Source organism: Eucyclogobius newberryi, unplaced genomic scaffold (genome assembly GCF_026437365.1).
Source record: "Eucyclogobius newberryi isolate DKJ021-1_F unplaced genomic scaffold, fEucNew1.0.hap1 SCAF_2, whole genome shotgun sequence".
Lineage (NCBI taxonomy): Eukaryota > Metazoa > Chordata > Actinopteri > Gobiiformes > Gobiidae > Eucyclogobius > Eucyclogobius newberryi.
This window is the reverse complement of record NW_027315834.1, coordinates 43,259,800-43,285,426: the sequence shown is the minus strand read 5'-3', so window position 1 is coordinate 43,285,426 and position 25,627 is coordinate 43,259,800. Positions and strand designations below refer to the sequence as shown.

The window sequence follows — 25,627 nt, the reverse complement described above, 5'->3', positions numbered from 1 at the left end:
CGTGTGCACAGGTCGAGAAAAGGGTGTTGACGTACCAAGAACAAAATAACAAGTTCAAACAATAAATACAAATGAACAAAATAGTCGGATTTGATTTAGCTGAGAAAACTTGGTTTGCAAAGATTCCAGAGTCCAAAGAGAAATAACTGTAGGTATAGCACATATTTTAGGTACTTTAAAAGAAAAAAAATCAGGGGCCACACTTTTGGCCTGTTATCACATTGTTTTCATTCAGTAGGCAAACATTATTGATCCACAGGATAAACCACTTCCTATGTCATTTTTGTCATCCTGTTAGAAAACTATTACAGTTTGTTTTGTAACCACAGATCACACACACAAGGTAGAAGTGATGAAGTTACTAAATAACCCTTAATAACTAACTATATAGCCTATAGTTCTGACAGACCTAGAAAGACAAAGCTCTTTGATGATGGTCATGGTTGAAATTGGGCAAATGGTGAATCTTCAAACCATTTTCAATTACTAAACAATACACTATAATAACAGAAATCCCCCAAAATGACCTTCACAGATTTAGATGACAACATACCTTATTCACAGGCATCTGGATGTAAATGTATTTACGTTTGAAGTGTATGTCCCAGTAGAAAGAGCACAGCACAGTCAGTTCACACACTTGCCGAAGGGGCACATGCGGCGCAGCAAGCACAATCTGCTAATCCCATGTGAGCGTATGTGAGTTCTTCCTGTCAATTTCTTGTTCTGTGTTATTGCTGCAGTCCCAGCTCCTTGCCGAGCTTAGAATAAAGTGTGAACCACCGTGTGTGTGCAAAAGACAGTGAGAGGGTTGGGGGGGAGAAAGGGGGGGGGCGGATTCAGCGACAGAAAAGGTGGGGGAAATTAGAAAATATAAAAACAACACAGATGGGGCAGGGCGATATAGAGGTGTAAGTGCAAAAGGAGGAATTCTGAATATGTCTTGGATTAAAAATAGCAATAGCGGGGAAATCATGGAGAATGCAAACTACAAAGTCTCCTGAGACCAGCTGGGACGTCTCTTCCCTTTCCCCTTTTCTACGATCCCACTGCTATTTTTAGAAAGTTGGTCATAGCAAATTAAAGCAGGCATTCAAAATCCTTAAAAAACATGATGTATAGGGCCACGTCTAATAATAAACACATAAACAAGTCGATGATGTGTAAGAGACATCGCAGCCTCACAATCTTCATTACACTACAGTTAATCATATTGTGGGTTCATGTGTAATGGGATTCTTATGGGGCATCTGCTGCGCGCTGCTTTAGATATCTTTCAATAAACCATTTGAAATAGCACAATGGCTGTGAAGTAATGATTGATTCCAAAGTGGACTTCAACTTGGCATATAAAACTGGGACTATCTACAGAATATGTGACTCGCCACGGCAATTGTCGGACCATGTCGGCCTCGGTGAAACTGAGAAAAACAGCATTTTACTTTTTTTTCCCCAAATTTGTGATTTTCATTTTTTTGCAGAATGTGCTAGTTGAAGTTATGAATAAGCCCCTGTGTGCTTCAGATAACACTATTGGTTGTCTTAAACGTATACATTAAGCTGTTAAAAATGTGGAGTTTTGGGGTCTTTTTCCTGCTCTCCTGGGGGGCGTCACCTTTTTCTAGCCAACGTGTTGTTTACATTACATTTTCCACCAATCAGCCGTGATCCGCATGGCTACAGCTGCGTGCTCCGTGTTTTCCTCTCATTACTCCAGACCGTCTGCAGAGCACAGTCTTCAGAGCTTACATTTCCTGGACTACATTGCAACGGAACTGTTTACTCAGGTACACTTTTACTTTACTACTAAATTATTGCTTTAACGCTGTGTTTTAAGGCGGTCTCGTGATCACTTTAGAATCTTACTTGTCTGCTCCGGTGGAGCTAATGCTAAGCTAACATGTTGCTTCAGTGCACTCTGCAATACGGGCTTAATGTGACTACTTGCTGTTATCACCATGTTATCGGGTTATTTTTCGGCGTGGGTTGGCCCGTGGGTTGTGTGGGTCGTGCTTTGTGTCTGTTTTATGGTGCTAAACCGGCTGTTACCCCCACAGCCCGGAGCTAAACGCAGCTATTCGGAGCTAAGTTGTAAGCTAAACTTTGCTATGTTATCGGGTTATTTTTCAGCGTTTTGTCTGTACAAATTATACACTTATGTAGTATTTCTTGACCCGTGGGTCATGCTTTGTGTCTGTTTTATGGTGCTAAACCGGCTGTTAGGCCCGGAGCTAAACGCAGCTATTCGGAGCTAAGTTGTAAGCTAAACTTTGCTATGTTATCGGGTTATTTTTCGGCGTGGGTTGGCCCGTGGGTTGTGTGGGTCGTGCTTTGTGTGTGTTTTATGGTGGACTAAACCGGCTGTTAGTGCCACAGCCTGGAGCTAAACGCAGCTATTCGGAGCTAAGTTGTAAGCTAAACTTTGCTATGTTATCGGGTTATTTTTCGGCGAGGGAAGAGAAAAAAACTACAACTCCCGATACCACTTCTGGTCACGTGGCTTACGTACGTTGCACGTCACGCACGCACTGCGTCACTCGAACCAATCACGCGCTTGCCTGGCCATTATCAGCTTCCTGTGTGTCTCTCTGTGCACGGTGTTGGAAGAGACAACAGGACGGCTGAACCAGGTAAGCTTTGCGACTAAAACACCCGCTTTTAATCACTTTAATGTGCGCCGGTTTTAAACTCGAGTGTATGTTTATGTTTTAGTGTGCTGTTCTGCAAGTGTTTTGCTTTTACGAGCAGTGTTATCTCAAGTGAGCTAGCTAGCATCGCTAGCCGAGGGCAGATGTCCCAATATCTCCGCGTTTTGCATCTTAAATACACCGTTAACGTCACAATGTGAACTGTTATCTGTGAAGCGTGTTATTCCCATATTACTGTTAACCCTAATCCTTTTTTTCCCCTTTTCAGAATTAGCAAAGACACCCTGACTGACATGACCTGTCTCTACGTGAAGTCTGCTAAGGAGCGTGGTAAGTGTAAAACATTATTTTGGTGATTTTCGTGTTTTAATGATTAGAGTATAATTAACCATAAGCAACATCTGTTTTTCAGGTGAGCCTGCAGTTTGTACATCAAGCTTCAGATCACTGTGGAAACAGCTTCTCCCACACATCAGAAGCTGCAGGCCACGCACAGATCATCAGATTATCAAGCGAGCATACATGAAGACCAGGGTTGACACTTTGGAAGACATTGCTGAGGTTAGTTTATATTATTTGACTACTGTAATGTGTAAACATTAGCTTGGCAAAACTTCAGTGCTGCTCTCTGCTTAAGATATGTTTCTTCTGTTCTCATTTTTTTACATTGTCGCCCTTGTCATCAGGTAGTGGAAAACAGCTCTCCTGAGTCTCACCTCAATATCCCACAGCTTGTTGGAACGGCGGATGGCAAAGTGTTTGTCAAGAACTTGGACTGGCAGAAGCATGTGAGTCCCTTCTTCAGACGGCTTCCAAAGATCAAGAGTTATCACCACTTCAGGTATTTATATTGAAACTCTCACATTGTGTTAAAAAAAATAGTTAATGAGTGTTTTATGTGAAATAGTTAGCCATTTCTTAAATGTCCTGTTATTTGTTTACAGCTTTGATGCCAAGAGCCGAGAGTCACAGCACAGAAGAGTGCACGAAGAAGAGGATGAGGATGTGATCTCTGATGTAATTGGACTCTGCTGGTGTACATATCATATCTATTATCTCATATCTCATATATTCAAAGCCATGGACCCGTTGCAGTTCGTATACCTGGCCCTGGCATCTGTTTATAAGAGTTCTTCTATTAAGAGTGTTTTTTAAACTTCCTATAAGTTACTGTCCTTTCCCCCTGTATCTACTGCGTTGTAACATTAAAGGCTATCTTATCTTATCTTTTGTTGTTTGTGTTGAATCATTCAGTGCACCATTGTTGGTGCACTGAATCACCTGTGAATTATGTTTATCGACAAATGCAATGAACCCTATTCTCATTCTGATTCTTTGATTCTATTCAGGGCCTTTTGTAATCCAAGTATTTCCATTTTAATATAGTAACTTCTAATTCTGATTCAAGTCCAGTTACCATCAATAACAACACTCCTCTTGAGTCTTCAGTGACAGCTGTAGGGGGAAGGTGGTGTCAGTGTGACAGGGGGGAGGGCTTATCTCAATGAGATGCAAATGAGCCCCCCTGTGACTCTGGGCTCACTCCGGTGAGAAACTTTAGAGGCCGTTTTCTCAGTGAATGGGTTTGAGAGTTGTATACATTCAAATGACCACAACTTACTCAAATATTATCAGATCTACATGAGTGAGACATCATTGGAAAGCTTTTAATTCACACTTTCAGAATCTGTGAATAACTCAAAATGTCTCCGGGTAGACATGTAACTGGATTGGCCACGGTCAGTCACATATGTTCTGAACTACTATTGTAATACTCTGTAATACTGTATGACAACTCGGCAACTGTATCATCTTTGTACTAATGACGCATTGCCTTAATAAAGTAAATTAACGCCACAGGGTGAAGTTAAAGAGGTCCAAAGTTATGATGGCCGCTCTATTTACCTTCTTATTTCTTAAAGGCTTTTCTCATTCCTGCGCTCCTTTCAAAGTTGGTGCCCCCTATAGTTACTGCTGAAAAAATGCGTAATTGCCATTATATAACCTAATAACACAACGATAGTTGATGTGAACTAAAATAAAAACAAATGCTTTCCCATTAAGGGAAAATCATTAATGTAGAACAAGTTGTATTCAGTTGTAGTCATCTGGACTCTGTTTTTTATGAAAAAAACAATGTTTCAACACTCATCCGAGAGTCATTCTCAATTTCATGGAAAACTCCTGGACGAATGAGGGATTACACATTAACAAAAATCATCAATCTTTCAAAAGAGACAAGGGAATAAATATATGCACCTGCCACAATGAATCACATTCCTGAAGAGCAGAGAGAAGAGAAGATAAGCAGCAGGTAGACTGTGTACTTTCACTTGAAATTACATTCAAATACACATATATTTAAATGTGTAAATTATGCACTGGGGAAATAAATTTACAAAACACAATCATTATTTTTTTTACTGATCTATTGGTAAAGCTCCTCTTTCCTTCATTATCCATGTTTAATTTCAGTTTAAGAGATATTCAGAATAGAATTACAAAATTATCATTTAACTTACATTCACCAAAAGCGATACACAAACTCACAACATCACTAAAAAACATTTCCCGGAATGTGAGATTAAGTTCACATTATGAGCTGTGATGTAACCCTAGCTCAAACCTAACCCTGTTAGAAATGCTTCAACGTGTCCCAAAAATAGCTTGCAGTGTGTGATGGCTGTGTATGTGAGTGTGTGTGCATATGGATCCGTGTGAGAGGAAAAAAGAGGCAAAATAATTCATCCAAGTCTAATTGAGAACAATGAGGAGGAAAGAGCAAGTCTATTATTATGGAATTCATAAGGAACATATAGGCTACTGGGAACAGCATACACAGGCCATAAAATACTGTATCTATTATTGGATTTGTCCAGTGACTCCATTGTTACAGTGATGTGTACAATGAGGGTCGGATGCCGGAATCAAAGTGGGAATGAATGAAAGGAAGCAAGGAAGCAAGGAAGCAAGCAAGCGAAAAGAAAAGAAAAAAATAAGAATTAAATCATCTCCCTTTTTGAAGAAGAAAGAAAGAAAAAAAAAATGCAAAGCCCATGAGACATTTGGTGTTGTTCTAGTTCAGTAGTATTATCATTATGTTGGTGTATGGACTTAGCGGTTACATTTTGATGATGTAGGGGGTGGACAACAGGATATGAGATGGACATTTTCCCACCGGAGCATAGGCATAGGTACAAAGCAAAGGTGCTGGGTGAAGGAGGCTGCGTGAGCTGCGTAGCCCAGAATGAACCATTGCCCTATCTACCGTATTTTCCGGACTATAAGTCCCATAGTTAGGCCGGGGTGCGACTTATACTCCGGAGCGACTTATATGTGATATTATTATTAACATGTTATTATATGATTTTGGTATTTATTTTCACACTGGCAACTGCATTTCATATGTTGATTATTTTCACAGTAACAACATGAAGAGGGTGCTCTAGGCTCTAAGCGACGCAGAAGAGGACTTCTGCCTCCGGAATTGGCAGAGTTGTTTAGAAGTGACATAGAGGAAGAAGAATTCAATGAATTTAGTTATTTGGGGTAATACTGATACTTTGGTAAACTTATTAGCGTGTTCTTTATGCTATAGTTATTTGAATTACTGTTAATTGTTATGACAGTTTGTTTGTCATGTAGCTGAAGGTGTTACGTTAGCATACGAACACCTATACACCATGTTGTTTGTTCTCTAATCTGTCATTAGTTTAAATTGCATTTCAAGATGAAATGTCTGTTCTTGGTCTTGGCTGGTGCGACTTACACTCCAGCTTAGCGACTTATAGTCCATAAAATACAGTATTATATTTTTAGTATCGGGCAGCCTTGGTGTGGCTATTGTATAAAAATGTACAGAAGAAAATCCCATCCTTAGACTAGTTTCCCTTTTCATTGGCTCTTCTTTGAAAATATCAAAAGACACAGACTTCTTCTCTCCTCTCTCCTCTCCTGTGTATTTGACTGAACTGTGTACTTCAAGGTTGGGGCTCCATCTCCCTCTCTCTTCTTGTACCCAGACATCTTTCCTCTCAACATATTTCCAACATTATCGGTCAATTTTCCGAGGTGTTTTTTATGACACCTCCTAGAAACTTCCTATTTCCATTTTGCACTTGTCATCTGTCGCAGTCTAATTTTATAATTCATAACCCCAGGCTGCTTGGAGTTTCAGTTTTACTCAGACTGGTTGTTCTTTGCCTTGCCAGATCCTTCTGTCTTCTGTCCAATAGTTTTTTGATGGGGCAATTACTTAGAGAATCTTTGCTTCATTCTTTGTCACTGCATGTGTAGCTGGGTTAACTTTAGAAACTAGCATTCAGGCAGAGTGGTTAGCAGCTAGTACATTAATCCTAAAGTGTAGGATGTCTGACTGTCTGAGTATATCTCCATGTCAACTGTCCCATCAAAATCCCATACGTGTTATGCTCTTGCAAAAAAGGAAAGAAAGGCTAAAGGTTTAAGTAGTCAGTTGGCCAGAGGTATGTATTTTTTGGGAAAGCAAAGTATTAAACTTAACCATGGCCCTTCATTGCTTCAAAAAAATCACAGTATAGCTACCAAGTTAACAAAAGGATGCAGTTTCTTTAAAGGGCAAAAAACAGTAAATAATTTTGTGATGAATGATGATGCTAATTTGAAGAAATTATCTTATTGCTAATTTGTCCTTCTGTTAAAATGCAGTGTGCTCTCTTAGTGAGATGCAGCGCATCAAACACTGCACATTCACTGACACTTTCTATCTGCCCACAACTTCTCCCCTCATCCAGGGGGGAGAAGTCCAGCTCATATGTCTGCCAGAGAGAGGAGCAGAGCACAACAATAGATGAGAGAGGCCTGATTATTTAAATCCATCACCAATAAAGTGTTTGTCAAACCTTAAGACACAAAAAGAAAATATGAAATGCACAACTTCTACAATTGCTTCTGAAATTAATTTATGGAGATATATATTGTGGCTTTTTTCCTGCACATTCTGAGTGTAGTGTAATGTTTCCCATCAAACACTGACTGATGAACTGCATCTGTCATTTGCTAAATGGCCTGGCCTGCTTGAATTCCCATTTGGATGCTATGTGGCTAAGTGTGTGTGCAGCTGAACAAATTTATTTTTCCAGCAGCTTAGTGGCTAATGCTGGCCAGACAAGAATGTACCGGAAGCTTTTCAAGGAAGGAACTAGCTCACTTGTACAAACCACTGCTTACTGATAAACTGTAAGGGAAAGGATTTGTTTACATGGTAAAGTATAAAGTATATATGTTGATTAAACTGATCTGTCCCCTGGTAAGCAGTGACCCAACTATTGATTTGGCATTGGTTTTATACGGGATGTCTATCTTTACACTATAACTACTTTATACGGGATGTCTATCTTTACACTATAACTACACAAATTAAAAACAATATTTTGTCATAACATTTTATAATTTAAAACAATTAGATCCGCCTTGAGTACCTAAATGTTAAGATGAAGATGTGTTTTTCAAACATATTAAATTTTTCATTGTATTTGTATAGTATTCATTGTAGTTGTGTCATCCCTGCACAATCAAACCAAAGTCACCTACATTTCTGTCATTGTTGCCTTATCTATGTGATTACCACTATTTATGGCGGGCGCCATCCATCACAGCAGCTTTATGTTATGTACTTTGCAATTCAACTTATCTCATAACTGTATTTGAGGTGATTCTTCTAAACTCATAAGTGACACTACAATATTACCACTTTCAGTTGTTTGTTTTTTTGTCTTAAAATCTGCCAATGTAGCTCATTTGAGTAAATGTAGTTGACGTTGGTGACAATGACAGCAAGGCAGTCAAGGGATCAGTAAAATTAAAATTGGCCATCAAAAAACAATGTTGTTGTGTTGCTTTTAAAGGCGGTTGGCAGCCAACTGAAAAGGTGCATTTACTGTAGTTGTACGTCTTCAAAGTATGTGTTTTATGCTATACCGTTAAAAAAAGGAGAGAAAGAGAGAGAGAAAGCGAGAGCCCGGTCATATCCTTGTTGTTGTGTTACTTTTAATGCTGGTTGGCTGCCAACTGAAAAGGTGCATTTACCGCCACATACTGTAGTAGTACATCTTCAAAGTATGTGTTTTACGCTTTACTGTAAGAAAAAAAACAATAACAAGGAGAGAGAAAGAAAGAGAGAAAGTAAGAGAGAGAAAGAAAGAGGAAGAGAGAGAGAAAAAAAAAGTGGGCATCTCCACTTCAGAAGGTTGTGCAGTCTGCACATAACAAGAGTAGAAAACTTTTATCATGCAATATTCACGGAGGGACTGGAGGATTAGAGAGTGGTTAAAGAACATTCACTTTTATGATCAAAGTGCTGCATTCAAAGTGACTACAGAGATGCGGGACAGTGCCAGCTGCTGACAGGCCCAAGATTCAGACCCCTTGGAAACCATTAACAAACAAAATAAATTCAAGTCATTCTTTTGATTTGTTCATGTTTTCTCGTTTACAACGCACTCTTTGACCTACTGAGTAAACTGCACGTCTCAGGTGAATAGAGGATTTACTGGAGTTGGTGCACAGGACGACAATTGCCATTTCAGACACAAGGGAAATGAGCGGTTGAATTTTCGAAAGCCTCCTTTGTACTACCTTTACGCTCACCGCAGGTGCATAAATAGGGCTGTAAAGACACACTTGATTTACAAAAGCACTTTTGTATTGATTAAGCAGCAATAACAAGAGAGCAAAATTCTGCATTATTTATATATTGCTATTAGCCTTTAAACATGCTCTTGAATACATTTAGTTTGGCATCTCATATTTTGGAACTAATTATTTATTTATTTTTTATAGTCATGTCACGCTGGCCAGTTTACTTCCTGGTCTCAGAATGCAGTTATACTGATCATGATTATATGGGGGAAATTCACAAAACCAGTCCGGCAATTACAGCAGAGAACAGCCATGTCACAGATTGACAGTTATCAAGGAGATTCAGAACAGAGTGCTTTTGAAGCTCGGAGGGGAAAGGATTTTCTAACCAGGATTCATCAAACTAGCATAAATGAACCTAAATACTAAAAACCCTCTTTTTAAAGGATGTTTTGGCCAGTAGGCTTTATTAGACAGGATAGTATAGCGTGAATCTAGGATTGAGAGTTGGAAGAACATTGCAGCAAATTTTTGAGAGCCGGACTCAAACACACAACACAATAGAATACACTATTGCTGTCCATTCGATTACAGAGCAGCACTCAGATATGTTCTTGATGAGGGAACAATGTTAGAACATGGATAAAAAAGTCTATTTTGCTTTTACTTTCCTTTAAAGCAGTAGGAAATATCCATGTCATAAATAATAGAAAGTCTATAATTGACCCATTCATGCATAAATCATATCCTATCCTAACATTGCAGACATCTCCATGTTTCTTTCTTTTCCCCCCCAAAAGGTTTGCCTGTCAAAATTACATAGAGCTACATAATGAAAATGCCTGACACAACACAAAATGTAGTACCAACTAATTTTCCTCTTGTCTACATTTTAAAAGGTTAATTTACTTCAGATTAAACACACTTGGAAATGAATACAAACCTCTTGCCTCTGAGGTACTCTGGTGAAACACAATCAAAAGTGAACTCATTTATTTCCATGTAAAATATTATGATTAAGCATTTTTTGCCTGAGGAGCAACATTTAGCTTGTGAAATTAAAAGTAAGAGGGTCTTGGTGTGGTTCTGTCACCCGACAATGACGCTATGCTGAGTAAAACACACAAGCAACTAAGAATAAGAGAATGCATTTTTGAAACATGACATTTCTGTTTGTGGGGCTAATTCAGTGGAATATTGCTACAAATGATGATGCTGAAGAACACTTTATACCACTGATATTTTAACCCTAAAGCATAAAAAAATCCCAGTAAACTATTTTCTAAATGAACATACACATAAAACATAAGCATGAATAAATACAATAGAAAAAAAGACAATGTACCTGTTTGTTCATATGTCAAATAAATAAATAAATGAATAAATAAATGAATAAATAAATGAATAAATAAATGAATACATAAATTAATAAATAAATACATAAATAAATAATAAATAAATAAATTGTTGATATTTAAAGATGTATGAATTAATACAAAGGTTGGTGTTAGTACACATGATAAATATTAAGCCCTAAAGAGATTTATTGTCAACATAACAATCATTGTGGCGTTGCATTGATCCTCGAAGCCAAAATAGTAAAACCTATGTCAAATCCCATTGCTACAACCTGGGTTAATGTTTTCCACAATCTCAATTTTACAATTAGATAATTTACAATTTTACAAACAAGTACAATTTCCTGCCAAAGCTACAGTATAGGGACAGTTACTAAAGACCGTCACTTCACGTTAAAATCTTCCCAAAATTACAATTTTAATGAGTTGACAAGAAAATACAAAACTCGGTGGAATTAATTTCCCTTGGTAATGCTCAGAATGACCTCGCAATGCTTCCGTAATCTCTCTAGCTGCTCCCTTGAAGCCAACCAATCAGAGTGTGAAAAGCCTGTGAGCACTTTCAGATCACTTACAATGCAAACTCAGCAGCACTTTGCACCTTAATGGTAATGCGCTAAGAGTCTGGGTGAAAGAAATTAATGTACAGCAATGAACAATCAGCACTTTCTGGCCTCACCATTTGATTTCTTAATTTCACAAGGTACATTATGAAGTCCAAACATTTTCCAAATATCTAAACTGCATCAACTGCGCAAATAATAGTTTTTCAAAGTATTACAAAGTGGAAGAAGCTCTGATCGCACGTGTGATGTGGCAGCAGGAGGTGCAATACATGTGTGTGTGCAGTTCACGGAGCATCTGTTATGGGGGTATGCACAAATATATGCATTGCCATGTGTTCATGTGTGCGCAGCAAAAAAATGTCCCTTCAATAAGAATAAAAAGTACAAAATGTATACAGTATAAGATATAGCTAAACTTACCTGTTCAAAATGTGGAACAAGGGGCTCCCTCCTGTAAAGCTGAAGCTGCTTGTCAATGTTGTCCTTCAAGCACTGACACACGCGGCGCTTCTGGTCGGCTGAAAAGGCTTCCAGACTGAGCAGGCAGTCACACTTCTGCAGACAGCGAGAGGGAGAAAGGAAGGACAGGGAGGGAGGGGGAGAAGAAAATCAGATCAGTCAATGGAATATAGTATGACAAAAATGGAAATGATTAAATATCTAAGCAGAAAATTATCTGAAGAAGAAAACTGTCAAAAATATTTGACTTTAAAATTTTGAAATATGTAAAAATACAAAACAAAACAAAATCACGGAAATTTGAGCATGAATGGCATTTATAAGAGAGAGTTTTAAGAAACACTTTGAATAAACCATTTGTCTAAATTTTATAATATAATATGTTCATTTTATACTAGGTTGTCATCTTGTCGGACTAACATCACCAGCAAGGTGCAGGCATTAGTGAAATAAGAGTGTCCAGAGCCGATTTTGAAGGCCGGCAGAATTTGATCCGCTGACAAATGGAATATGTGACCAGTCGCAAAGATGCTTCGCCTCAAAAAGAACAAATCAATATACTGTAGTCTTGCGGGAATAGTGGTCAAGAATTATAGATGCCAGGACCTGAACAAAGCCCTCTGTATAAACTTAAATCTTTGATGCACATGTTCAAAATCAATATTTATAAATTAATAAACTTGTTTTTATTGTGTTATTCCCATAATGCAGTCATGATTGAGTAGAAATCTTGTTAGGAATTTATCTCAATGTTTACTTCAATTTATTATTTGAGCGAGATAAAAGCTCATAGAACAATGATTTAATAATGTGGCGCATTTAGGAACAACACAGTAGCCAATTCAAGCTATCTGTTCACCAAAAACTAAAATTAGGGGGGGGCCATGAATCGGCTGGGTAGCCGAGACGGAGCCCCCGCACGTAGTCTCATCACCCAAGCCTTTCACTTCAGTAAATGAAGATATTTGCACATCTTTGTTGTGGCGTGTTCCTTGTTAATGAAAAGAAAATGTAAAAGTCTATTAAGTTGAATAGATTGACCACTGGTTTGTGCTGCAGTTTAATTGGATCCTGTGATTATCCATGTCACAATGTTAATGCAGTCTTTTACAACAGGATGTTTTCTTAGACCAATTATGATAATTTGGCTGTAAGGTAGCTAACGTTATTTATTCAAAATACAAAACTTTAACTACAGGATCAGAAAAGAACAAATCTTTTACTGCACTGAGAAGTATCAGTAATCAACAACCTAACACAATGTTGTATGCCAATGAATATCAATCTGACTATCTGGTTTTATCAGAAGATACATCACATACTGTAGGTCTCAATCGTGGACATAAATCCATATAGTTATTTCTAACCCAGTGAATAAGGTCCATAAAGCAGTAGCAGTACAAAGCCTCTGCACTGACCACAATTAGACACATGGAATATACAGCTTTGTTAGAATCACACTGTATTTATGAGGTCAATGTAAAGTCATGACACACATGATTTGACTACTGAAGCATCCTTTAAACCCAAAGGAACGAACACATATGGTATTTACATGTTTGTTGCATATTATGTAAAATAGACCATCTGTATTGTGTATAAAGACCTTTAAACCTTGAAAAATATTATTATTATTATTTATTTATTTTTAAATACGACTTGGCATGTTTGGCGGGCCGGATTATAAAGACAAACGCGGGCCATAGTTTGCCCAGGTCTGCCATAAATAATGTCATGCTTTACAGCACATTAATTAAGGACTTAATTGTGATATATATTAATATTGTTCTATATGTAGTGTTACCCATACACAGTGGCTTTATATAAAAGGTGATTTTGACTTTCATGGATATTGTTCATATATGATTCATACAAAAAAAACAGGACAGGCTTTGTTTTTTGCTGGAGAACATTGCCTCAAATGGACAGGTTATTCTTGACAATTCCCTGCTGGCTTTCCTGCATTAGAGCAAACACATCTGTGATGCAGTAGCTGCAAGTCCCAGAGGCCTGCAAACACCTGCATCCACAGACACGCACAGACACTGGACAGTGACCTAGCTCCAGTCTGACAGCACATTCAAAATACTGTCTTTGATACTCACTTTTATTAGTTATAGTTTGCAAAAAAACTATTAGAATCGGTCTCCATACTTCATCTGAGTGCTGCAATCTGTTTTTTTTTTAAAATAGATTAAAATTGCTAAAATTATGCTTCATTTGTTTCAAAATCATAACTGTCCAATCAACAAAGTCCAAGCGTCTTGCCTAATGAGAAGGATTTGAACCACCACAAATCTGACCAACCATGACCACTTTGCTATTGTTACCACAATAGAGAAGTAAAATTCTCCCCCAACCTGATCTGTTGTAAAATTAGGTCCCACAATCAGGGCATCGAAAAATACCTTCACATTGGTATGACAAACTTAATATGTCAAAGTACCGTATTTTCCAGACTATAAGTCGCACTTTTTTCATAGTTTTGGCCGGGGTGCGACTTATACTTATATTTATATTTATACTTATACAGTGTTCTCGCTGAGGGGTTTTAGCATGGCGGGCCGCCCCAAAAGATACCGCCAGGTATTAAGATCACGGCGATTTTAAGATCAACTCCTCGCTGGGCCCGCAGAGTGCTGCGCCGCCCACGGTGCCCGCACGAGTTGTCCCACCGCCATCCTTCAACCTCAGCCCAGCGGGAACACTGTTATATACTTATACTTATACTCCGGAGCGATTTATATGTGATATTATTTGTTATTTTCACACTTGCAACTTTATTTCATTCTCCAGTGCAACTTATATATGTTTTTGTCTTCTCTTTTATGTATTTTTTGGCTAGTGCGACTTTTAGTCCGAAAAATACGATACGTTTTCCTAGTTCAGATCCATTTAAAACTCTCCACTAGCAAAGCAAATTACATTTCAGCTAAAAGCATGTCATCACATTACAGCTAGAGAATAAGTCAAATGTTGACAATTGGTCACACGCCACATGTTTTGGGCAGGAGATGGTGTAAGAGGCAGCTGGGTGCTCTAAGCAATATTGGCAGAGCAATCACAAGTCTTCACTTCAAAAGACAAAAACAATATTTACCTACAATAGCACATTAGTCTCACTTGAAACAAATCGTATCTGGCCTCTGGTGGATTTTTGAGGTTTAAGAATAATTCTGTGGAATCTCCCAAACTGTGTGGAAACTAGTCTATGGGGAATTTGCATGATTCACAGCATTTAACTGTATCCGGTCGGTTACAGAAAGGGGGAAGATGAAGTTCACAATTCAAGGAAAGGCCATACCGAATAAAAGGTCATATATATATATTACTTGTTTAGTCAACCTATTGGTTGATGGTGTCTTAATCAAGCATACATTTGAAATAGAAATTCTAGTAATATATAATATATTCAAATGTATAGAATTTCTATTTATTGTTTTTCAAAGGGATTTGATATGTATCCATCTATATATATATATATATATATATATATATATATATATATATATATACATACATACATACATATGTATATACATATATATATACATATATATATATATATATATATATATATATATATATATATACATACATACATATGTATATACATATATATATACATATATACATATATATACACACATATATACATATATATATATATATATATATATATATATATATATATATATATATATATATGTAGATAGATATTTTACTTTGAAGACGTATTTTTTTATAAGTGGAGCACTAAACTAAACTAAGTCCGTTAAAACGGGGAGAGAGGAGTTTGATTTTATTATAAAAGAGGAGGGGTTGGTGATCAAACTGAGAGATCTTTTGTAGATAATATACAGAAAAAATCAGTCTGGACCTCAGGCACGGTTACTAGGACTGCTCCACACCCCCAAGTCAATTAATCTCTGCACAGAACATGTCTTTAGTTGACCAAAAATGTCTTTAGTCGACTACAGTCCTATTAGTAGCCAACAGCAGAGGCCTGATGCAACTTTTTACATTAGTGCAAGTCTATAAATCCCCTGATCCAAAAGATAAACATGAAAGCTAATGATACCAAATTCAATGAATGGTCACTGGACTGCCTTGGAGAGGCTAAAAATACAGACAACATTTCCCCTTAATCAGATTGATTAAAGTGCTCCTTGGTTGAAGCCCTCCCCTGAGCCATCTGGCAGATGAGTTTTCACTGTGTCACTGTATTGCTGTCAACACGGTTTACCTAAGCTGCCTCTACATTAGTTAGCATAGTTTCTGTGAACGCTAATGTATCTGATACTGGCCTAAGACGTAAAATGCCTCTTTTACTCCTCCAAATGATAATGCTTTTAAATGTTGACCCATGATGAGCCACAATGTTTTAAATATTTTAGGCTATTAGGAGAAATTTTGAAAAAAAAATAGTCTAGAGTGTTAAATTATTTGTAGCACTAAAACCATTTTGCACTGGAACACTGAACACTTTATTTTACTTTTTTGGTGTATGATGTTTTTTGTTTTATTTGTCTATAATAGGAATGAATGACTGTGATCAGCAGCCTCAACCTCAACCTGAATAACTTGTAATAACTGCCTACTACATTGATAGTATGAATTTTGTAATAATCCAGAATTCCATAACACATCCAACAATTACTTCTCTAATAATATCACTAACATACAAATCAGGGGCAATAAGGTCCTTGTAAAAGTTTCCTAAAGGGCAGAACCTGCTGACAGACTGAAGCACAAGTGGACTAGTGACCTGACAGGTCCAGCTGGTGTGAGGGAGACAAAACAAGACACTGTCAGGTCAATGCTCTGAATTCATGCCCTTCAAAATTACCGGTACCGGCTATGAGCTGTCACATTTTTATCCAGCGAATGTCTATCAAATCACCTGGAACATACAAACATTGCAATAGCTATAAAACCATTTGGAACTAATTCTATTAAGATTGATTTCTTTCATGCTATTTTCTCTTTTTAGGAATACTTTATTGTGCATCTTTAAGGAGAGCAGAAGTGGGGCAGGTAAGATTAGCATGCTGTCCAGTTAGTCATGGCCATACACTGGGGCAGCTATTGTGAAGGCAACCTACGTCACATCTTAGTAAGTTACAGATCAAACCATGACCTTAACCATATTATCAAATCACCTTATAGAATCAGAAATGGTGATGTTGTGCGTTCTGCTCTTGTCATAAGCCCTGGACCTCAATAATTTTCTTCTCCTCAAGGCTTTTGTGCCCCATTTCCATTAGTACTACTCAGCTCGGCTCGGCAGGGCTCTACTCGGCTCGTCTGTACTTGTGGCCCATCTTAGCCCTGGTTGCATTTCCATTACCACTGATTATGATGCTCAGTAAAACCAGGCATGGAAACGGCGCAAATAATTTGTTACTCAAAAGGATGTCTGCTTGACTGACAAACACCAAAATATATGACAGATGCTCCACATTACAATATCGTAATCATAAAACATCAGCAATACTGTCACAACAGACTCCAATAAAGCAGAGCAAATCAGACGGAATTACTGACATCAAGGAATGATACAAACAAGGGGAATAACGAACAGAACAAAACTATATTCCAATTCTAATCCATGCCCTTATCATAGATTCCTCCTCAATTCAATGGCACCCAGTCCTCAAAACATCGCTATTAATCCAGTTTGAAGCGTTCTTTATAAAAAAAAAAAAAAAAAAAACAAGCATCAACATTTGTAGAGCTTCATGTGAGTTTGTTTGAATCCACGCTAGAAGAGTTTGTCGCCAACTTTCTGTGAATTCAAAGCTTTGATCTGTTCTGCTGCACCACACTAAAAAAATTATGATAACACGGTTTGGACGTGCATCTAAACTCAAAGTGCAATGCTCTGCTCGTTTTCTTTGTCATCTTGAAGCAAGTGGCTTTATTCTGGACAGGAGGAAACAGATGATGCTAGCTGCGCTAGCTTTAGCATAACTTTTGTTTATTATGGTTACCCCCCACGAGTCCGAAGGTTTGCTAGTCCGAAGGTTCGCTAGTCCGAAGGTTCGCTAGTCCGAAGGTTCGCTAGTCCGAAGGTTCACTAGTCTGAAGGCTCACTAGTCCGAAGGTTCGCTAGTTCGAAGGTCCGAAGGTTCGCTAGTCCGAAGGTTCGCTAGTCCGAAGGTTCGCTAGTCCGAAGGTTCGCTAGTCCGAAGGTTCGCTAGTCCGAAGGTTCGCTAGTCCGAAGGTTCGCTAGTCCGAAGGTTCACTAGTCCGAAGGATTGCTTGCACGGTGCGGGGAGCTACGCGCTGAAATGCCGCTTGGTCTCTAAATTACGATTGCGCAAGTGTTTGTTTAAAAATGTGTTAGCCATAGTCCTTTTGGGTTAAACAATTTAACCCATTGTAGATTTTTGAAGAATATTTTTCTTTTCAATAGCTCCCAAGTCAGCCAATCTAGATAGTCAATGCTAAGTTATAATAGTAGTTTGAGTCTCTAGGTATCACTCACACTTTTACTTTTCCCAAAAAAAATATGTTAAGATATTTTTAAAGATTTTTAAACAAACACTTTATGTTAGACGGTCCCTAACTGGCGCACGAACCGCGAGGAGAGCCCACTGCGAGGAGAGCCCGGGAGCAAAGGCTCCCGGAGATCACGCGGATGTTATAAGACTCTCTTCATGTCTGTGGTCAACATTTTATGTCTCATGTTTTATAAATTGTTAAGAATCTAAAATCTTGTGGATAGCTTGTTTACAGAGGATACAGCGGTGTTCTATCTCCTGCTGCAGAAACATTACAGAGCGTTCACATTGCGGCGTCAAAGCATCCAGTCTACATTCAAAGTCTACATGGACATGTGTCCTGGGCGTCCAGTGTATTTGCTTTGAGCAACGGACGCCAAAGGACGCCTTGGACGGGTGGCCAGAGGGACCAGGGCGTCCAGAGCATCCAACGCAGAAAAGTTAGACCAAGCTGATATTTTGCAACCAATCAGAGATTATGTTCCAGTGACGTACCTATGCATTTCACTATCCGGAAAAAGTACCAAAAAGAACCCGGCACCGGTAAAACATCATCCACACGCAGTTCTTGGAGCAAATGATGATATTCATTCAACTCTGCTCACCTCTGAAGTATCTGGTGGACCCAAACAAGCTGCTGAACCGATCGCCACCATGTTTGGACTTTGTAAAGCAAATACACCAAAGCCACTCTCTTAACCTGGTCTGCCATCGGACCAAGAGGACAGCAACACCGGGAAACACAGCAACTCCTCCACTGCGCATGTGCGCTGGATGCCTCGGACACGTGTCTGCTGGTGAGTTTATTTTTTGGCCTTCAAATATACAGGAGTCTAACTTGGGCATCTGGCGCAAATTTGGACGCTGCGGTCTGAGCGCGGCTGTAGACTTTTACCCGAACAGTGTCTGACGCTCTGTGGATGTCACGTTTAGACCCTGCTTGGCTCAATTTGGCCCAAGGGGGAAAGAGGGCACTAAAAAAGTTGAGTCGAGCCAAGTAGGTACTAATGGAACAGTGGCATTAATAGCGTGGCAAATGACTCAATCATTGGCCAACAGTGGTCAAATGTAAAGAAATTCAGTGGGGTAACCCGAACTGAAATATATTTTTCCATGGAAAAAAACGATTGCGTAAACTAGTGCCTACAGCCAAGTGAATAGAGGGTTTAAAGCCCTTGTAGTAGTAATACATTCTGTATTTAACAGTATGTTTTTTAAAAAGGAGACATGTGCGGCTTGATTACTCGATTACATCTCTATCTTGTCCCCACTAACAGTACTTAGGCTTTGGCAACTCTTATTAAGTGAAAGTAATCTTGAAAAACTGCAAGGGATTAGGAAAAACTTTTTAAAATGTAATTCTCCTGTAGTTTACTCACATAAAAATGAGAATAGCCAAGTATAATATGTGCCCAAATTGCACATATTTGGACATTTCAATTTCTTGGTTCATTTTGTACACATTTTACAGAGGGTATTTTGAATGTATTATTTCATTTTTGAATAGACTAACTAGTCTGCCTATTTTTTTAGATATATATATAAAATTTAATATTAGTAATAGATAAATAGTTAGAATTAGATATCAACAAATCCCTGTACATTCCGTCAAAATCTTATGGTACAAGATTATTAAGTGGGGTGTGTGTGAATGCAACTTTAAGGGGTGATCTTTATATCCCTACGGGAAAAAATGCATTTGAAGAAAACTGCCTTTGAAGTTACAATATCCCATATCAATTTCTTAATACAAGTGGACTCAATGAAATAATAAAAGCAGATTAGACAATTTTGTTGTTTCCACATGAACGCCTATGTGTTAAGAGAGTAAACTGACTAAAAATAAAATAGCTTTTGCCTGTAGTGTCTCACCTTAAGTACAGACTTGAAAGACTGTGGTAGCTACAGTACCAATTTTATATTCTGTTTTGCAACACAGTTCCAGTTTAACAGTCTCAAACCATAACGTCTTCATAAGGTCTGCAAAGGGTCAGCAAGAGGTGACCAGGTTCAGGTCTACTTCTCATGGTTGACAGTCTTATGACTAGCTGCAGAAATTATTTCTTCCTATTCCAAGTAAAGCTATGACATCAGCATCTTGTGACTTTCTGACCCAAATACCCCATAATTATAAATAACACCAAAACGAACAAAAGCTCTTCTATTTGAAGTTATGTAAACATAATTTAATTTTAACTTGACACTGTGTCTTTCCCACACTTCTTTTTTTACATTTGTTTTCCACTTGAAAGTGGGAGGGTTGGGCATAATGGCTGTGAAAATAGCGTGTCTGCTCAAATCCTTTGGCCTTCGCCTTTATAGCCACTAAGGAGGATGATGAGCACATGACACTGCCTGGAGAAACTTTTCTAAAGCCATTCTGTTTTCATCAAAATTCCGCATTTCATTGACTCTATTTAAAGCCTTGTTTCCGTGTTTTTCAGACCGTTTTGTTTTTGCACATAATCACATCAGTTGTGCTTTTATTAAGTGAGCTGAGTAGACTTTCTAACTCTTAAGAGAAGATTTAATAGAGCCACACACACAGGACCTGAAAACAGACACAGATGTAAAAAAACATATCTTCTACAAAGTAAGAATCTATGACACCTGTGGAACATTATTTAAAAATGTTGACGTTTGAAATTGCAATATTGTGCTTCCGGGATGATGGAGGTTTAATGTGGGCGTGTCTGTCTGGCTACAGTCGTACCTGTGGAAATAATCCGTCTTTATTGCGAGTTCACCAGGGGACACCCAAATATCTTTACGTGGAAGCAGACATATGAAGAAAATGGACACTTATTTTGGGAACATGTCTGAGAAAAATGCTTGTTTTGACAGATGAAGGGTGCCAAAATGTGTGTACGTCTCAATGGAGGACCACAAAATGTCTGGAGGGAGTTTTGCTGGAATAACCCCCGTGTCAAAATGCTCAATACTCACAACTGTGGCAGTCAGGAGGCAAACAACTATCACGTGGACTGTCCTGTTGCTCAAAAATATTGGACTGAATCTTACGATATACTGCAGAATGTTTTCGGCATTTCCATCCCTCTGAACTTTAGAACTGTGTGCTTGGGCACGCAGTATAAATTCAGATGCATTAAAAGTTTAAACATAAACAAACATTAAAACAAATAAATAATAATTATGTAATAGTTCACTATCACTTGGGTAAAAAAGCATAATATTTCTCCTTTATAATCTGTCATCTGTATCTCTTCTTTATCTGTATCTCATAAGTGACGGCAACATCAGGAAAAATAAATTAAAATAAACTAAATAACTAAATTCCAGGGGTCACAGAAGAGCTGGAGAAGACTTGGAAGGTGAAGGCATCATTGTTACCAGTGGTCATCGGAGCAGTTGGGACAGTAACCCTGAAACTGGAGTGGCTACAGCAGATCTCAGGAAAAAGATCTCCAGAAAAGAGAAGTTCTAAGAACAGCAAAGATAGCAAAGACTGTGCAGAACCCTCAAGCTCCCAGGCCACTGGTAGAGGAGCCATGCTTGGAAAAACAGACTATGCTACTTGTGGAGGGTGAGAAGGGAATTTATACATATATTTATAAATTGTGCTTTAGAAATCTACTAAGTGCACTCTTCCATCACTGTCAATGAATAATTCAGACTGATTCAGACCATTGGGTCAGCACCTGATAAATGTGGAGGATATATTAGTGATGAACGTATCTAAATCTAAATAAAATCATATTTTCAAAATGGATGTCTATAAGTGATTTTGTTCAGATGTATACTGCAACTACTTCCAGTTCACTGAAACCAGTGAGTGCTAGCATATTAAATCACAGTGTAAGCTAGTCAACTCCATAAGTTGCGGTCTAAGAGGAGGTAGGTGGGGACATCTCAGTTCAATAAGACCCAAGAGGGGCTGCTCCAGCCTCGGCCTGGTTATCTTATATGTTAAAGTAGGCATTCTACTGACACAGGCCCCTGGACATTTATTACTGACATGCTGTTAAGAGTCACTATATATCATGAAGTCAGAGAGGATTTGAAAGCACCATCTGAGATTGTTGGAGTTGAAATTAATAAACAAAACAAATACTCGGTAAATATGTGTTACCCATTGTAATCTTTCCACTACAAGGTAAATAATAATAATACATCTGTGTAAAATAAGAACAATATATTGTTTATCTAAAACATTTACGGTAGGTATTTTGGATGTTGTTGGATGCTTTAAATGCATGAAAAAAACACAATTTGTTGACAGGTAATGCAGTCAAAGTTTTGTGTCCTGCACATTGTTCAAAACGATGAATATTGTGACCTTTTCCTGCACAAGCCTCGGAATAAATGGAGTATTTGTATGCAGGGCACTGTCTGCCCCACACCAGGCCTGATCGCACAGAACACTTACTTCTCATTGGCCTACACACAACCACCACCACCACCACCACCACCACCACCACTGTGATTTCACCTAGTTTTGCACATGTTCCTAATCTTGTGCATCTCCTCTCTCTGTCATAATTTTAGATATGCTATACCAGATTTTACACAGGTCTATCATGAACTCAAAGCACAAACAATACACCAAATAAGAAAAGTACAATGTCAACCCCTAGAATGTGTTCAGATGATGTAAGAAGCATTAGTCATTGGAGGTTTAAGTGGGAATTTTAGATTTATTTTAGAATTAATTGTGACACTAATAGCCTCCATGAAAAATTCGAAGACGAAAAATGCAAAATGAATGACAAGGTAACTCTGAGCTTTTAGTTTGACATTAGCACTCATTAGTAAATCTCAAAGACAGAATTATTCAGTTTGTTTCTGGTACAATATGAAACTGCAAATCAGCCATGAATAACATCAAACAACAGGTTTACGCCATGAGCCCTGTATAAGAAACTGAACTCAATTATAGTAAAAATATGTTTGTAAATTACATAACAACAAAACCTAAACAAACTTGCATTACGCTGAATGATAGTATTGATTTGTACAGTTTCTATATGGAATGCCTGAAAACAGCAGCCAGCAAAGTGGATCACTTACATCTCCAGTGTCAGACAGAAGATGCTTCTTTAGCGAACTCGATTCTCTGACAAACTTTCCTTTCTTAGGCCCAGCGCGGTCAGCCACATTGCCCATATTGACCGGATGATAAATAGATGACCCTTTGGTCTCCACTTGTCAAAAATGATCGCAGCTCTGTCCTTACTATGCGTTTTCACTTCACCTGCTTAAAGGATTCTTGCTTCCTTTCCTCTTGCGTCACTGACACACTTGCACGCCTAAAACACAAAGACACTACCTTCACGTCCCCATCTACACACTTTGTAAATCTGGGTTAGATCGACTCTGTTCCAAGCCACTGCTAAAAAAGGATGACCTTCTGCAAAGGAGAAGGGCAGAAGGAAGAAAAGGAAAGCGGACGATGGTAAGATTGCAATATGACAAAAAATGTATACTCCAAGATTGATCAAGTGTGTGCTGCATTTAAAATAAAATCTTCTGTTCATCATGTTACATTATAGTGAATATTCTATTTTGTCATTTAGTCATACAATTCTCAACTCGGGCTGGGTGATATAATGATACAAATGTAATTGTTATTTGATTTCTGTGATGTTATCTTTGTGATATTGTCATATTGTGATTAATGCCTCTGTGTTTAATGTAGCACTATGCACAAACACAAAAAAATCTTTCCCACCCACTACATTGGTCAGCCTCAGTCATGCTCGGAGTGATTGACTGGAATAACCCAATCATAGTGACACGTGAACTCCAAGAAGAAGCAGACAACTGAAGTTACCTCTTAAAGACAGTGTAAAGCTGAATCGTGATAAAAATCACAATTTTAATCATAGCTCTAGAAAATTGAGATAGCAGTTTTTTTGCCAGTTGCTCATGCCTTTTCTCAAACCTGTGTATTCTCAAACCTCCATGTTGATGCCCGAGCTCATCTGAGCTCAGACGCTACGCAGGGTTGAACTTGGTTATTACATGGATCTGGTGGAAATATCGGTGCAGCCACAGTGGGGTTGGGTGGGGCTGTGGGTCTTCTGGTGCAAACTGTTGTTGTGTAGTTTGGCAAGACACTTCAGCCACATTGCCTAGAGTGAATCTGGTATGTCAGTTACTGATTGGTGGTGGTTGGAGGTGCAGATGGCATAGTTTGCCCCAGGGCAACTGTGGCTACTATAGAAGTGAGTATGGAGGGAATAAATAATGCACTTTAAAGCACATGTGTCATGAAAGGAGCTGTATAAAGCCAATGATTAATTAATTGAATATTCTCTTCACTATAAACCTGAAACACATTTTAACTTTAAGATAAGAGATAATATAAGATAAGATAAGATATGACTGATGGGGTAATTTTGGTGCAAGTAGATACAGAAGAAAAGAACAGATAACTAAGCCTAAATAAATAATGAGTTGAGAGAATATAGAATATATCAGCCTATTTGTGGTGGTAACAAGGTAATCAATTCTTTTTGTGGCCCTTGTCGTTGTTGGTATTGTTAGAGTTGATAAATAATATATTATATTGATTATTGTCAGAGACTGAACAATGACACACACCCAGAACATAAATGTGGCTATAATGGATAGTGGACACAAAATTAAGATGAAACATGTCATATCTGTTAAGATCATTGGATGTGATAGCTTTCATCATAATTATTGTCAACCACATGTAATCTTTTGCTGCTGCTTGATACTTCTATCGTGTCTACTATGTCTCTATGTTGAAAAGCAGGATGTTTTCAATCTCTCCTCTACCCTTTCACTGTTTTTATTTGTTTTTCATTCAGAGCATGTGACCTTTGTACACAAGCCTGAAATAGCAATTCAATTAGTGTCTATCACATTACCCTCACCTCACATTGAACACACACACAAACCGATGGGGGCCGGGGTCAGAGCGCACACTTCAATAACGTCTTCTTCTTAAAAGCAAAATGCAATGCAGTCGACACTCAAGACCCCATGTGGTCATTTTAAAATATGCCCCTTGTTGTTATCCACCCAAACACAACACCTGATCCCCACGTACAGAGAGAGGCTGAAGCCGTCCAAACCTGTGGTGAGGACTTCTAAGAAGTGGACCAATGATTCAGTGGAGGAGCTACGTACGTGTTAGGACATTGCAGACTGGGAGGTTTTCAGAGCTGCCACGGACACTGTGATGTCATACATTTGATTCTGTGAGGACAAACCCTGGACCATACCAAAACTGAGGCCGTTAAGGCAGCAGAAGGAGGCAGTGCACAGAGCCGGTGACAGAGAGTGCTACAAAGCTAGATCACAGTACAATACGTGTCTGAAGCAGCAGTTCTCTGACAACAACCCCGCCTCTGTGTGGAGTGGGCTCCAGCTTCTCACCAATTACAAGCAAAGAGCCCCCCTTGCTGCAGATGATCGGAAACTGGCTGAGCAACTCAACACCTTCTACTCCAAGTTCCCCCACTGTGGCCACCCCTGCAAAC

The 25,627-nt window shown here is 38.5% G+C and overlaps 1 protein-coding gene across 4 annotated transcripts in view; it reads right to left on the bottom strand.

Moving 5' to 3' along the window:
• rgs3a (regulator of G protein signaling 3a) overlaps positions 1 to 25,627 on the bottom strand; it is a 98,481-nt gene that overhangs the window by 35,976 nt on the left and 36,878 nt on the right. For 2 of the 4 annotated variants that reach the window (XM_072453129.1, XM_072453130.1), the window contains one exon: positions 11,611 to 11,745. In XM_072453129.1, coding sequence (XP_072309230.1) covers positions 11,611 to 11,745 — 135 coding nt within the window. Of the gene's footprint in view, positions 1 to 553; positions 743 to 11,610; positions 11,746 to 23,183; positions 23,327 to 25,627 lie in introns of those variants that run through there. The other 2 variants (XM_072453131.1, XM_072453132.1) reach the window with 2 other exon arrangements.